The following is a 15,263-nucleotide window of genomic DNA, read 5'->3' as shown; positions in this document are numbered from 1 at the left end:
TTTCCCTCCCCCCACCCTCTTGCTTCCACTGACCCTTTCTCCATGAGGCCAAGCCAGAGAGAGCCTGAGTCCCTCAGCTGTCATCTGTGCTCACCCACGGCACATCGCCGCACCTTCTCTGAGTCTGAGGCTCACTTCACTTCTCTCCCTCCACTGACTGAAACTCTGCCTTGGTCCTTGCACCTGTGCTGCAGTCCAGTCTGAGCTCTACAATAGAATCTTAATGGACTCAGCGGCATGGAAGAGCCAGGCTTTATTAAGATGTGATGGCAGGTTCAGCTTGAGCAAGGACAAAAAGAGATATTAAGTTTATGTGGCAGCGATCTAAGTTTTGTTGTGTGACTCATACACAGCTCTGAATTACACATGAGCTCAATAATCTGTCGCAGACATTTAGGAATGTGTGTGAGTTTCACCATGGCAATCCTGATTTATGCCAATATGCTGAACCTGATACACACCTGCTCCATTCCAGTTCAATCTGTCAGATTTTATGTCAAATAACAAAAGCAAAAAAATAAGGGGGAAAAAAAAAAACACTTCTCTGTTCTCTGTGGTTAATTTTTACTGCAACAGTCTGAACAAACAGGTTTCTAAATATGTTTTAGTGTTCTGTTACTGAGTCATTCAAAGTATCACATTAGAAAGATTAATGACCTCTTTCTCACTAAACATGTAACCATTTACTTATTTGTCATCAGTGCTGGACTCCTTTGGTAAAAAGCCATGCTGGAGTGTAACATCAGATCTGCTGAAGAGGGGGGGGGGGGGGGGGGTCCCTCAGCTGCACAGTAAAGGGCACAGCAGTGACACACTGCACACAAGCCACTGACGTACATTAATCCAGTAGAAGGAGGAGCAGGGATGCAGAAATTCAGACTTTGCTCCTGCACTTTGAAGCTCTTGAGTTGGCAGCATCTGCAGCAGTCCAGTCAAAAACAAGTCTATTTGAAAAGAGGTGGGAGTTGCGAGACACAGTGGCGCATCTCCTGTCAGAAATGTTCTTCTTAAATAGACAGTTTTAGATAAAAGATGCTATTTTAGTCAAAGTACTCAAACACTTCTGAGAGGCAGAGGTATTCTGAAAAGCTGGTTTGTGTGTTAAGTCAGTGGCATTGCTTTAAATCCCTGTATGATCTCTGGCCTTACTCAACAGAATAGCTCAAAATTACCTCCCTCCAAAACTACATTTGTATAGTTTGGTGTCAGGCATGTGAATGAAGGCCAGTCACCCAAGGAGACAGTAAACAAGACAGAAAATACATAGCCTTGCTAATGCGTTAAGGAGGCAACAGATCTTTGAGCTAAATGCTAACATCAGCAGGCTAATGTACAAACCTTTCCTGCCCAACCATTGAGTAGATTTTGAGATATGCCAAAGAGTAAGGGTAAATATCTGCACCAGATTTCATTAAACAGTCTAGCAAAGTTTGCCATCTAAAGAATCATTTTGCTAACATGATGGATCCTATCCACTGCAGGCTGTTTTCTTCTGAGCTTTAAAACTATTCATCTGTATAGTATAGTATAGTATAGTATAGTCTATCCCAATCAGACCTCGATTTACAGCTGTCAAAATTGATGTTATTCTTTATTTGACCTGTTTCATCTTTGGGAGGCTGGTCTTCCATTTGGCCAACTGTTTAAGTTCTTTCACTCTCTTCAATTTCGGACTATCTAGTCAAACCAATCCTTGTGAAACATTGCCCATTAGAAGATTATAATTTTAAGATAATGGCATTAGTATTGCCTGCAAAAAGGTTTTAAAATTGGGTTGCTTCTATTGTCCCAAACAACTCTGTTTTAAAGCTTTATCAAAATATTTTATATTGTGCTTCATGTGAATAAGATCAGTTATAAACAATAGTGAGCATAACTTAGAAATTGGGAGGTTTACGCATCAGAAAAAACTGTAATAAAATATGACAACCAAAGTGGAGCACAAAATGAAAAGAACAAATGGGGTGCATTTAAACACTACTACTTTATTTTTTGAAATAGTTTTACTCAATCTGCACAAGCATTCTGGAGTGAAATTACAGCCAAGAGAGGGAAGCTGCAGGCTAAGAGATCTTCCACAGAGACATTAAAAAATCTGAATGATTTTCAGATTTGATTGAATCTGAAGGAAACTAAGTTCATTTTCTGCATTTTAGAAAATGAATGACTTAATTTTTTTGTTGTGTTTGGTTATGCTGAGGTAAGAGGAGGCAGGAGAGAGGAAATTGTAAGGGGGGGTATTCTTTTGCAGACTTAGATCTATCTTTACTATCTCTGGCTCACTTTTTCACTCTGGCATAGGGGGGACAAGCAGGACATTTCATAATATCACCCATCAGTTTGCTTTAGGACACAACAGGCACTATGACAGGTTCCTTTGAGCGATGACAGCGTGGCCTGAAGCACTGCTGCCTTCATGTTGCTTTACATCTCTCAGTTTACTATACTTCAATCCTAGATCCATATGTGAATTCGACTAAATAGATGCAATGTCATAGAAGCAGGACTAAAACATTAACTGAGAAATTGTAAGGGAGAAGATGTAAGTTTGGAATCCTGCTGTGCTAAGTATGATTGATGAGACATTAAGAACCTGAGCTTAAGTGTGACGTGGTGTATGATTCCAAAGATGGCGGAGGCTTCCAGGTCACTTGCATTCGGTGCTGGGGAGCGTTGGAGGGATCCTGTGATGAAGGAAGTTACAGAGAACGATGACAAACTTCCTTTGCCATCCAATGTGCAGCAGAGGTCACCCATTCAGTCATCCGTGATGTACTCTGGTTCTGACCCCCCCCACCCCACACACACACACACACACACCTTCCTTTTTCAAACCCCAAGTGTTTCCTTCCCTGCCCTCAGACCATGCCAAAAGGAATGAGGCTGTAACTGAGCCTGGGGGGACAGATGGAGCCTATTTATAGTCCCTACAGAGAGGTGTGAAGTTTCTTGGGATTTCTAAGAGCGGGGGCCATGGCTCCTTAAGGGGGCTGATGCAGCCTCTGTGGCCCGCATGTGCTCCCTCCCTCTCAAAAGCCACACACTGGCCACACAGGGATTAGATGGGGGCAAGCTAAACAAAGCCACTTGCTGCCCTTTTTTTTTACTGGGGATACTACATCACTGCAGGCGAAGAGAAGCTGTTGGCATCCAAATGGGACAGTCTCTTCCTTCGTTTTCTCCAGCTGATGACTCGATCTTCCGTTAACGCCGTGGAAGCTGAGGTTGCTGTCTCAGTTAAGACAACCGTGCTGTCATCCAAACAAGGATGGTGATGCTGAGCGAAGGTCCTCTTCAACGTGACACCACATACTGTACCAGAATGGGAGCAAAGAACAATTCTAAAGATGGTGTTTCACAGAAACCCCATTACAGCAAGGAAGGCTTGAGTCGAATACTCATTTATAGAGACCTCCAGAGAGTAATTTGAATTATGCAAAGAGCATTTAAATGGGATAACAGTAATTTGCATGCTGCAGATGAATACTTAATAACAAACTATCTCATTCATTATTTCAAACTGATCTGTGAACTTACATCACTACTGCTGCTACTACACAGCAAGTACTGCTAGTATTAGTGTGATGTGAGGAATCCACTGTGTGTTAATTCAGAGTAAAACAACGCTCCAACAGATGCAAAGGCTGAACACATTAGTCTGGTTTGAATATATATATATATATATATTTTTGTTGAAGAATTTATTTTAAAATACTATAGATGCAGATGAATCAAGCACTGAATGATGTCAACCATTTCTGATCTGCAACTGTATTAAGCCCCAGTTTCTCAGCTCATTAGTCCCAAGGAACTAAACGGTTCAAACTCTCAGTTATTATAAATCAGGCTTAAAACATTTCATTTCACCACCTCCCTTTTTAAATATTCAAATCTTAAATTCTCTCATATCTTCCACAGAACTTTAACATTCCCCCTTGAGTCTGTTTATGTATTACATAAAGCTCTTTCAATTTAGTCATTCCTTAGAATAATATATGAAAAAAAATCTACATTTTGAATCTTTTAAATCTTTCTGATCGAGATCATAGAACCTTCAAATTAACCATCTATGTTGTGTTTCATCTCAGGGCTAAGACTGCTTGGAAACCTGGCAAAGAGAGCAATGAGGGAGCTTGCCTGTCTATTTGTGTCCTCTCTAAAGCTCGGTCATCATCTGAGACTCACACTTGAAACCGCAGACAATGTGGCGGTGCCCCCACTGAGGACAGACACTGGAGCTCATTAGGCCACAACTGAGCCAATCAGCGCAGGAATGTAGAAGGCGGTTAATCACAGCCCTCCGCAGCAATAAAGGGGCATGCTGTACATTGCACAGGCTTCTGATGTTGTCCCAATCATCACCCAGCAATTTTCCGTTGTATGTGATTCTGTCATTCTTATCAAGTGGCCAACTTGATGCTTTAAGAGCATAACATGAAATTTATAAATAGAGAGAGTCAGTGAGGAGGAGGAATTGATCTTTTTATGAAATGCATTATTTACTGAAATAACAATGTGTGAATCTATTTCAGACAATACTGTGTGAAATTGATACATACAGTGGGGAGGTCGGAGAAAGTTCTAGAGAAAGATGAATGTGGAAAAGTAGAGCAATATCCAGGACGGAAAGGTTCACCTTCCAACAAGACAATGACAATCAGCACACAGCTAAAGTAACAAAGGAGTGTCTTTTCTTGAATGGCCCAGCCAGCGCCCTGACTTAAACCCAACAGAGCATCTCTGGAGAGACCTGAAAACTTTCACCATCCAACCTGACAGAAGTGGAGATCATCTGGATAATCTACCGGAGGCTTCTCAGTTGTTCTCATGTATATACATGTATATATACATGTATATACTCATGTATATATAGAGCTGCACTGTCACCTACACATCAAATGTGCCATTACAACTCTTTACTAAATCAAAGATCCTCTGAAACTTTTAAACAAGAGTTACCACTGGATGTCACCAGTGCTCCACAGATGAAGAAGAGTAAACGTGGCTAAACTTGGACAAGGGCAATGTGATCTGTTTTGTAGCAGGGGAGGGAGACTATAAAACAAAACTGAAGAAGACAGAATATACTGATTCACTATGCTGTACCTCATATGTACGTGTATATGCAGTGTACGTTCCATGCAGAACATGTTCATGGAAGGCACTCGGTGATGATGCCCTTTTTTTTTAATGTAAATGCTGGAGATTTGTAAATATTGCCATAGCTTTAACAGAGTGACACAGTTATGGAGTGGATTGTTCCAAGTTGGACATCTGGAGTGTGGATGTACTTCCTGACCTGCACAGGTCCTATTACTTTCACACACTTTGTTCAGACTGCTGAACCCAGCAGAGTGGCAGTCAGGCAGCCTTCTCCACAGAGGACTGGTCTTGCAGTGATCAGCAAAATACACAGATCCCTTTAATCCCACCACCATGGAGCCTGTCCATTGCCAGTTTGCCTTTTTTTTCCCCCAGACAACTGACCTCAAAGAAAAGACTGCAAAGAGTTTGTTGGACCAAAAGCACCACATAAAGGTTTTGCAGTAAGCAGGTGCAGTCATTCCCAGTCGGGATCTGGGCATGGGGGGAGGGGGGAGGGAGGGGCACATGCCCTGACATACAGGATGGCATGAAACAAAAACAAACATATATTTAAAAGTATTTAAATTGCTATGCTACAACTGTCGCACCACCAAATCAACACCATTTCATCATAAAAATAAATAAGTCGCTCTCCCTCTCTACACCTCAGACATTCATGTGCCACAATTCAAAATAATGCTCCGCCTTGATTTTCCATTAGTGCCAGTAAGCGTCAGTCAGTCTCTCTCTTGTTCACACAGAGCACAGACACAATACAGTTACAGCTGTGCCAAAATGCATGGTTTTCCTATGTATTTATGCATTTCTATGCATGTTCTTATGCATAGTTTTCGATGCATTTTCGGGGGTTTTGGGGGATTCGACCGTCTGGTAGCCGGTAGATATATTCATTTTTTTATGTGTCAGACCCATATAGTGCTCAAAAACAAAAAGAAACTAAACTGGGACTATCACTAGAGTTGAAATTCAAAATACACAAAAAAAAAAAACAAACAAACAAGAATTTCATTTGTCCAGGAGGGATGTTTGACAAAAAAAAAAAAAAAAAGAGACATTTGTTTGAAGACCAATCTAAACATGGTGCGTGTTGTGAGTTGAGTTAAACAACTCGGCACCGGCCAATCCGGGTCAGATATCCAAGCTCCCGCCCCCCCCCCACGAAAGTTAAACTGACAGTGAGCGCCTATCCTGTAACTCTCCCCCTTTCGTGTTTTCCGGGTAATTTCTCTCGGAGCTGTATCCTCACCGGGTCGTGGGACACAACATTTACTCATTTATTCCCCCAAACAAGTGAACTGTATGCAAACACGACAAACATGCTGTTAGCGCGCAGCGTCGTTCAGTCTGTGAGACAGGGGGGCGCGCTCGGCAGCAGAGTAGGTAACACGTCGGCCTGGCTCAGACTGTTTAGTGTGAAGGTAAGAGAAAGTGTGTTGTCTGTGCAGAAATGCGAGTGAGAGCTGTTGTCGTCGGTGTTAAATGGAGGGAGATGAGCCTCCCGCGGGACCGGGCCGTCTCCTCTGCGCTTCAGGCCAAATGTCACCGACAAACCCGCGAAGTCTGTGATAACTGCCTTTGCTTAAATGCGCGAACGTCAAAGCAAAAGCCATGTTTGCTATGGATTCGGCTGAAGGTGTGACACAGCACGCAGCTGTAGTTGGACGTTTACGGGGCGAGTCGCTCTTGCATCAGAAAGTCCGCGTGTGGGGCGGCAGAGCAGCAGCCTGAAACTGGGGAAGGACACCAAAATGTGTTCAGCAGCAGCCTGTTTGTGCTTTTCTCACCACGGTTTGGCCCCTGGCTACCTGCCATTGACAAAAAAAAAAAAAAAAGAAAAAGAAAACCAAACAAACATTGTGAAATCATTCACATTAAATAGGTGATTTTGTCATTTGGTGAAAACGCATTCAACCGCTGATTTTTAATGCGCTTTCTGTCTGTGCTCACAGAAATGTTTCAGAAATAATTTGACTCTTACAGAAATTGAAATTTAGATTTTTTTTCCCCCAGGCTTTTGCCTTATAAGCATGCAGCTGCTGCACTTTTGTCCATCTTGTGGGTAAATGACAGTGAGAGTTGTATCATGATACTGTTTGCAACATCCATCTCCCAGTCCAAGAGAGAAATCCCACACAATCAAAGTTTAACTTTATAATCATCATGTGTTCGTTAGAATGGCACTGTCTCTGTCTGAGGAAACTGAGGGGCTATTGATGAGACTGCTGTTGTGAACTGGAGGTCAAAATGGCCAAGTATTCACATATTTAGCCCACATGTACGCATGCACGCACATGGAGAGCAAGAACAGAGGAACAAATTTGTCTGTCTCAGCATTCACAGCACAATTGACATGGCATGCAGTTTCAGCACGAAGTCCTGGATGATGACTGCCATCACATCTATACTCAGTCTACAACCCATCAAAGTTTTTGGCTTTGGTCTCTCCAAATTTGCCTCATAGAAAGGGAATGCATTATTTCTGGGTGTGATTTTTCTCGACATCTGTCTGCTCTCTTTTAACTGCCAGGCCCAGACTGCCCACCTGGTCTTGGAGGATGGCACCAGGATGAAAGGGTTTTCCTTTGGGCACGATGCCTCAGTAGCAGGGGAACTAGTCTTCAATACTGGTCTGGTGGGGTAAGAAGGATGCTGAAATAAATAAAACTTGATTAGCTTCGACAAAATTGTGCACTTGAAAAAGTGCGGATCAAATATTAAGTAAAGCAAGGAAAAGAAAATAAAGAGCATAATTATATTTGACACAACAGTTCATTATCAAAATATCAGTCGTGCTTGTCCAGTGTATTAGTTTTCAGATTTCATAAAGTTCTTCAACAAGACATTTGTCATTTATGATCTTCTATCACCTCACCATAAAATCCTGGTATGTCCTGCTGTTCCCCTGTGTCAGGTATCCTGAGGCCCTCACTGACCCCAGCTACAGAGGTCAGATCCTGACCCTGACCTACCCAATCGTAGGGAACTATGGAGTACCCAACACCCAGGAGCTGGATGAGCTCGGGCTGAGAAAGCATGTAGAGTCAGAGCGCATACAGGTAGGAAACTTGGCTTCAATTTGGGGGGTTTCCATTTTTGGCTCTTCATTTTATTTCTAAAACATTCCTGCTTGGAGAAAGCTATTTTGTTTTTGACCTGTTGGCCAGACACCACGACCTGTTAGAATCTGGAATGGCAATTTCTCCCAGTTAAATGACATATAGGCAAAAAGATTCATATATTAAATTGCTTTCGTATTCATGGCCTCACACTGAATTGTTGTCTTGAAAGATTTCAAAGAATGTGTGCTCAGTAATGAGCTGTTAATTAAGGATGTGCATTATCAGCACTGTGCACAGAAATGGGTTATTTCTCTTCCACAGAAGGATTCAGGAACAATTTGTGATAGGCCCTGACTTGAAGTGTCACAAAGTTTACGAATTATTGGTGCTAACGGCACATGTAAGACACAAATATAGAAAATGAAAGCGTTATTTCTCATATTTAGCAATAAGACAACGTTTCTGGGTGCTGCTGAGAACAGGGGAAATAACTATGCCCCGCTTTGTAAAGATAAAATCGCATGAACTGTTTGATTTAAAAAAAAAAAAAAAAAGTACCAAATGTCATTGCCCATACCTTCTGCTAACCCTGCCACCTTTACCTCATTATAAAAGCAAAACTTGGTGACTTTTATAATGAAGCAGCTCGGGAAATTCATTGTTTCTCTCCCTCTCTTTTTTTTTTTTTTTTTTTTTATTCAACAGATTATTTGAAATTAAAGTCAGGTTTAATGGTGGGGGGTGGTTTATTTGACTTATAATATACTGTCATATTCATGATTTATTCATGATAACACGTTTGGTCATATTAAATTGTACTTGCTGTTAGAACTGTAATCACAGATGTTGCCTAATCAACCAGAACGGTCACTATTGAGTTTGAGTAACCAAGGAGGTAACTGTCAGATATGCAGGATTTCTTGGTTGGCATGCTCACATACATTTTATATTTTGTGGTACTCTGCAGTACACATACTATGGGTAAGTGCAGTTAATGAACTGAGTTATTTCAGATGATTTTTTTTATTTTAGTTTGACCTTTCTTTAAGGATAATGTTGTGCTTTTGTGCCTCTAGGTATCTGGTCTATTGGTTCAAGACTATAGCCATGAGTACAGCCACTGGAACTCTGTCAAGTCTCTGGGTCAATGGTTGCAAGAAGAGAAAGTAAGGAGTCACATTACAAAGTACCTGGGGTAATGTCAGAGCAGTGAAGATAACTCTGCTGTTGGTCAATTTCCAAAATGCAACTTTCTTCCTCTAAAGGTGCCTGCACTCTTTGGGATAGACACCAGAATGTTGACTAAAGTCATCAGAGATAAGGTATTGTAAACACAAATTAGTTTCAATTTTTGAAAATGAATAGCTTGACCACTCAGTGTTTGATTGTGATTTCAGGGCACAGTTTTGGGGAAGATTGAGTTTGATGGGCAGCCAGTTGAAATATCTGATCCGAACCAGAAAAACCTGGTAGCAGAGGTTTCAACCAAGGTAAAAGCTGCTGTCAGTCACTTTTATAGCAGTTGCTGTGCCCTTTACACCATAGACATCTGGACTCGCATTTCTTTCTTTCTATAATGTTTGTCTCCTTGCCTTTCAGGAAACCAACATTTTTGGAAAAGGAAACCCAATCAGAGTGGTGGCCATTGATTGTGGTATTAAACATAACATAATTCGCCTCTTAGTTAAGGTAAGAATGAATCCAGTGAGAGCGAAAAACAAAACAAAACATGTGCACCCTCCTTAGAACACACAAATGATATGACTTTGTGACATGTTTTCTAAAACCTGACCATAAGTAATTAATAATAATAATTAATGAGCTCCATAAAAAACAATCAAAAACATTCTGTAATATTTATTTGTCATCCAGCTGTAGTTTCTCATTTGTTATTGCGTGAGTTAATGGTTTTATATTTTTATGTTGATATTAGCTTGTAATTGGTTAATTAACATCGGAAATCCAGACTTCTGATGCATGTCTATTTATTTATTTATTTATTTATTTATTTATTTATTTATTCATTTATATATTTATTATAATTCACTTGTTATATATCACTTGTTATTTGCTATTTACTGGTTTGTTGATTAGTGCCTGGCAGTCACAAATGAAATGTAAGTACATAAAGAGACAATTCATCATCTCAGTTCATTAAATGGAAATTATCAAAACTGTCACTTTTTATTGTGTTTTCAGAAAACAGTTTTTCATGTATTATAAAGCTACAAATAAATATTGTCATTATCTGAAAACATAGCCATCACTGCCATAATAGTCATCCATTATTAATTCCAACAATATGAATACTTTGGCTAAATTGTATGTTAAATCTGTATAGAATCAGAATATTCATGAATAGTGGATTTATTTGGTGTCATTTAAAGCAATACAACCACAAGTAAGAGGACAAGCAAAGTCCATTGTTGTGAGTGATTCCAGATTTCAAGGCCATTGTGAGATTCAAAAGACAATGGTTCTCTGTGATTCTCTGTGCAGAGGGGTGCAGAGGTTCACCTTGTACCGTGGGACCAAGACTTATTGAGTCTCGACTATGATGGTCTGTTCATCTCCAATGGACCAGGAGATCCGTCTTTGGCCAAGACACTCATCCAGAATGTCCGCAAGGTAGGGCATGATGCTCGTTTGGGATTTTGAACTTCAGGTGAATTAAAGCTTAAGACCGTGGTTGCGCAGCCTGTGAAGTTTTACCATAAGGTGTGGAAAATATCTACCCCTAAAAATGTACAGCTATGCAGACAAAGCAAATTATTATTTACAGATTATATTTTTGCCACGATTTATACCACCGTAAATGAATTTAGTAATTGCATATCTTTTATACTGTGTAGGTGCTTGAAAGTGACCGTCCCCAGCCGGTGTTTGGAATCTGTATGGGAAACCAAATCACTGCTCTGGCTGCAGGAGCTAAGTCATATAAATTACCTATGGGCAACAGGTAAGCTCACAAATAACTAACCATAGTTAAGAATGATAATTAACAGATTAACAAATATTTATTAGTATGATGTAATGTTTCTAAACAAACTTAAAAATTTGATATCATGCCTCCCTTTAAAATAAATAAACAAATGACTGTGTTTTATGCATATCTGTGGTTCCCTAGAGGCCAGAACCAGCCAGTGCTGAATGTAATGACAGGCCAGGCCTTCATTACAGCACAGAACCACGGCTATGGAATAGACAGCGAGTCGCTGCCTCCAGGATGGAGCCCGCTCTTCATTAACGCCAATGATGGCACCAATGAGGTTCGATTTCACTCAGTGTGAATGTTCAGTCTGTTTCACAGATAACACGGCTTATTGATATATTTTGTTTATGGATGTTGGGTAAAAAGTGCACGCTTCCGTCATAAAATGAGTGCAGTCAAGCGAAAAGATGCCACAAGGAGTTTATAAATTTTGTTTACAAAACTACTTTGCAGAAATCGCGACTTAGTTTCGGTATGCTTCAAATTGAATTCAGAAATGTCTAATATTACTGATTTTCATTTAGTCGTCTTATATTACTTGTGCATATTTTCCAGGGCATCATGCACAACTCTAAACCTGTTTTCACGGCTCAGTTCCACCCAGAGGCTAAAGGTGGTCCCACAGACACAGAGGTAATTAAAGACGTTCATAGTGATGCATGAAGCTGAGTAAAGTTAAAATCACAAGATGCAGATTAGGTAAAAGTTAATGTCTTCCATTGAGTGGTAGTCTGGATAGGTTATTTGTTGTTAAAATAGTGGGCGAAGAATAATAATACTACAACAAAAGGGATGAACTTGCTTAATAAGCATTATTAACCAATAGAATATTAATAATTTTGTCTGAAATACCTCAAAAAAGAAAGAAACGAACAACCCAGATAAACTGTCTAAAGGACTTGGTGGTGTACAGCACCAGGGCCCAGGTGTTTAGGAAGACCGCTGATAGTGCCTGTCTTTTTTTCTGCTATAAATTGTTGATTGTCCTGTGGTGCAGTCTCCCACATGGCAGACAAAGACTGCAGTTCAAGTCTTGGTCAAAGTACATGTTATAACCTCTGTCATATTAAGGCAGAATAGTAAGACTCGTCCTCTATCCAAAAGCATCCAGCTGACAGCACTGTTGGAGAAGTCTAACCTCCCACCGAGGTTTCACTCTTGGAGCTGTCACCAAAGTTTTGCACAGTGCCCATGCCAAATGTTTTATACCTGTAACTCGCAGATAGCTGCACTATTTTCTTCTCAGACATTTAAAACCTATTGATTTTATTTATTTATTTAGTCATTTATTTTTTATTATTATGCTTTCTACACAACATGACAGGATTGGCAGTTTGTCTGTTAAAAAATAATCATTGTCAGTCACAGTTTTTACCTATAAAGCTGCTTTAATATTATGTTGACATGCACAGTGCAAATATATGTCAGAGATGAAAGATTGTTTCACTTTGTTACTTGATAGTGATTTTAATTGATACAAGATGTCATTGTGTTCCTGTGCATTTGTTTTTTCTGTAGATTTCATACCGTCAGGATATGCTGTTGTCAGGAACACTGATCCAAAACCTCTGTAAAATTAAAGCAAAAGCAACAAGGGTTGTTTTTTTTTTTGTTTTTTTTTTTTTTTGCTTGTTTGTTTGTTTGTTTTTGCTGGCCAAAAGTGACCTTATTGTAAGGTTTAAACCACCTAGAACATTATTACACACAGGGAAGAAAGACAAAGGACAACAGCGCTCATTACTTGCAAGGAGAACAGACAGAGATGTGCTCAGTGACACTCTCTACCCGCTCTGGAGTATCTCTTCTGTTCTCCCCCTTTTTATTTCCTTAGGGTGGTCCCTAGTTACAAAAAACTTGCAGCTCAATAGGTGAGAATACACAGCTGCAAGTAGTGAATGAATAGACGCTTGTTATATGATTTATATTCAAGTTATAAGTCACAAGAAACACAAACACATTGAGGGGTTAGTTTATGAACGTAGTAAGTAATCTTGCTTCGACATCCTCCCTTTCTTCATAAATCTTCTTCGAAGGTTGTTGCTCCTTCTTCGGAGGTATAACCTCTGCTCCTGCTAATAAAAACACAGGTTTCTGCATTCTTGCAGGGTCAGTAAAAGTTGAGCAGTACTGTGATAATCACTTTATGTACATTTATTCTAACACTTATAAATCAGCGCATGTCCTTCTCCCAACGCTTGAGTTCAAAACCAAGTGCAAAGGTAACAAAAACTCATTCTAAGACCACATAACTTTATTAATGTTCTACATTTTTCTTTGGTTCTTCAGTTCCTCTTCGATGCCTTCATATCCCTGATCAAGAAAGGAAAGGATGCCAACCTTGCTTCTGTCATGCCCAAGAGACCCTCTATCCCTCCCAGAGCACAGGTACAGGATGCCACACTGCCTTAGCAATTTTACCTAAAACTGCTTTTAGGTGTGGCCCACATGGATTAAAAACTCTTTGGACGTGTGAACAGTTATCAGATCACTGACAAGTAATGCTACAAAAGAAGTAAAATTGCATTTTCAAAGTGTTTACATGAGGGACGCACATCATTAGAAAAAAAACAATTTATGTTGTGATAATCCCTTGTAAACGGATCTTAGTGCTACACAGATATTGCCCTGTTATCCCCTCTACATGCAGTTGATCAATATGATTATTGTCTATTGATGTTGAATCAGGTGTCAAAAGTCCTGGTACTGGGTTCTGGTGGTTTATCCATCGGTCAGGCTGGAGAGTTTGATTACTCTGGATCTCAGGCTGTCAAGGCCATGAAGGTAAGATACAGAACTTTCTGTGATTTTCTGTAGCCAAAATGGTTTCCCATCCTTCTCATACAAAGCTGTGAATGATAGCTCCCTATGATTTATATATATATCTTAATGTTGAAGTGAATGTCAACCAACATCAATGTAATATGCACTTTAATATGAGAAGACTAAGACTGATGTACCATCATTACATCACATCATGTCCAATGATGTGTCATAATGACCTCATTTGTCAGCATTTTGGTCAGTGGCCATTTAAATTTATCCTCATACACTGTAGGTTATATAGGATATATTGTATTGCCTGTACCTTATTCTCTGTACCATGCATTTGTTTATCCTGAGACTAATGTAAAACATATTAAATAAAAGTTAGTGCAATAATATCTACAGCTAAATGGATTATAATAAATAGTGTTTTTGTTGTTTGAGTTTAATTCTGTTACAATTCCTATGAAAAGCATTTAAGTATTATTATATATCCTTTAAAAAAACAAAGTTATCTGAAACCTGTTTTTCAGACTGACTTATATAATGGTCTTGTTGTTAACAGACAGACAGATATTTTAGTGGCCAGTTTGTCAAATAGATTAATAGATTTCTTCTCTTCTACTGTTTACTGATAAGATGAGTCTGTTCCTAATGTGTTTGCTGAGCTGAAACCAAACTGAATTTATAAGTGCTGCATTTAACCTCACTTTAGCTTTAGAAGTGACTTCTCTGAAAATGTACAGAAGGGCTGTGATATATGGACAATCTAAATACGATGACCATTTTCCTGTAATGGATTAAATAGGCCATTTTCACAAGAGACATTTTGTTAGCTGTCTTGTTGTTAGTGGCCTGACATTGTGAAGGGATGATGATCTTTGACCAAACGCTACCATCTATAATGGGAACAGTACTACAGATGAAATTGTCTGCTGTGAAAAATGGACCGCTGTAAAAACCCCAGTTGCACATTGAAAAAAAGACATACATTTGGTAAAAGTAACAGCACAGATGAATGATTTTACTGAAGTTTTCTTTTGAACAGTAATAAGTAATCAAAATTAAACTAGTGGACATTTTGCAGGAGGAGAGTATAAAGACGGTTCTCATGAACCCAAACATCGCCTCAGTTCAGACCAACGAGGTGGGGACCAAGCAGGCAGACTCAGTCTACTTCCTGCCCGTCACACCACAATTTGTAACTGAAGTTATCAAGGTGGAGCGCCCAGATGCCATCCTGCTCTCCATGGGTGGGCAAACTGCACTTAACTGTGGTAAGACATACACTTATAAACTTGGATATATGTTTGTTGATTTTGTGCTTTAAATTTGCTGTGGAG

General features: G+C 39.7%; 1 protein-coding gene across 1 annotated transcript in view; it reads left to right on the top strand.

Annotated features, from left to right (window-relative positions):
* The first annotated feature begins 6,297 nt into the window (after positions 1-6,297).
* Positions 6,298-15,263, top strand: part of cps1 (carbamoyl-phosphate synthase 1, mitochondrial) — a 42,680-nt gene continuing 33,714 nt past the window's right edge. Inside the window, exons 1-14 of the mRNA XM_029530158.1 lie at positions 6,298-6,524; positions 7,634-7,743; positions 8,018-8,162; positions 9,242-9,331; positions 9,431-9,487; positions 9,563-9,655; positions 9,765-9,854; positions 10,665-10,793; positions 11,018-11,124; positions 11,293-11,434; positions 11,713-11,790; positions 13,444-13,542; positions 13,843-13,938; positions 15,008-15,197. Of these exons, the coding sequence (XP_029386018.1) occupies positions 6,423-6,524; positions 7,634-7,743; positions 8,018-8,162; positions 9,242-9,331; positions 9,431-9,487; positions 9,563-9,655; positions 9,765-9,854; positions 10,665-10,793; positions 11,018-11,124; positions 11,293-11,434; positions 11,713-11,790; positions 13,444-13,542; positions 13,843-13,938; positions 15,008-15,197 (1,528 nt within the window). The 5' untranslated portion in view covers positions 6,298-6,422. The remainder of the gene's footprint in view (positions 6,525-7,633; positions 7,744-8,017; positions 8,163-9,241; positions 9,332-9,430; positions 9,488-9,562; positions 9,656-9,764; positions 9,855-10,664; positions 10,794-11,017; positions 11,125-11,292; positions 11,435-11,712; positions 11,791-13,443; positions 13,543-13,842; positions 13,939-15,007; positions 15,198-15,263) is intronic.

Source organism: Echeneis naucrates, chromosome 21 (assembly GCF_900963305.1).
Source record: "Echeneis naucrates chromosome 21, fEcheNa1.1, whole genome shotgun sequence".
In the NCBI taxonomy this organism is placed as follows: Eukaryota; Metazoa; Chordata; class Actinopteri; order Carangiformes; family Echeneidae; genus Echeneis; species Echeneis naucrates.
Note: the sequence above shows the minus strand (reverse complement) of the source record. Positions and strands in the feature narration are given on the sequence as shown.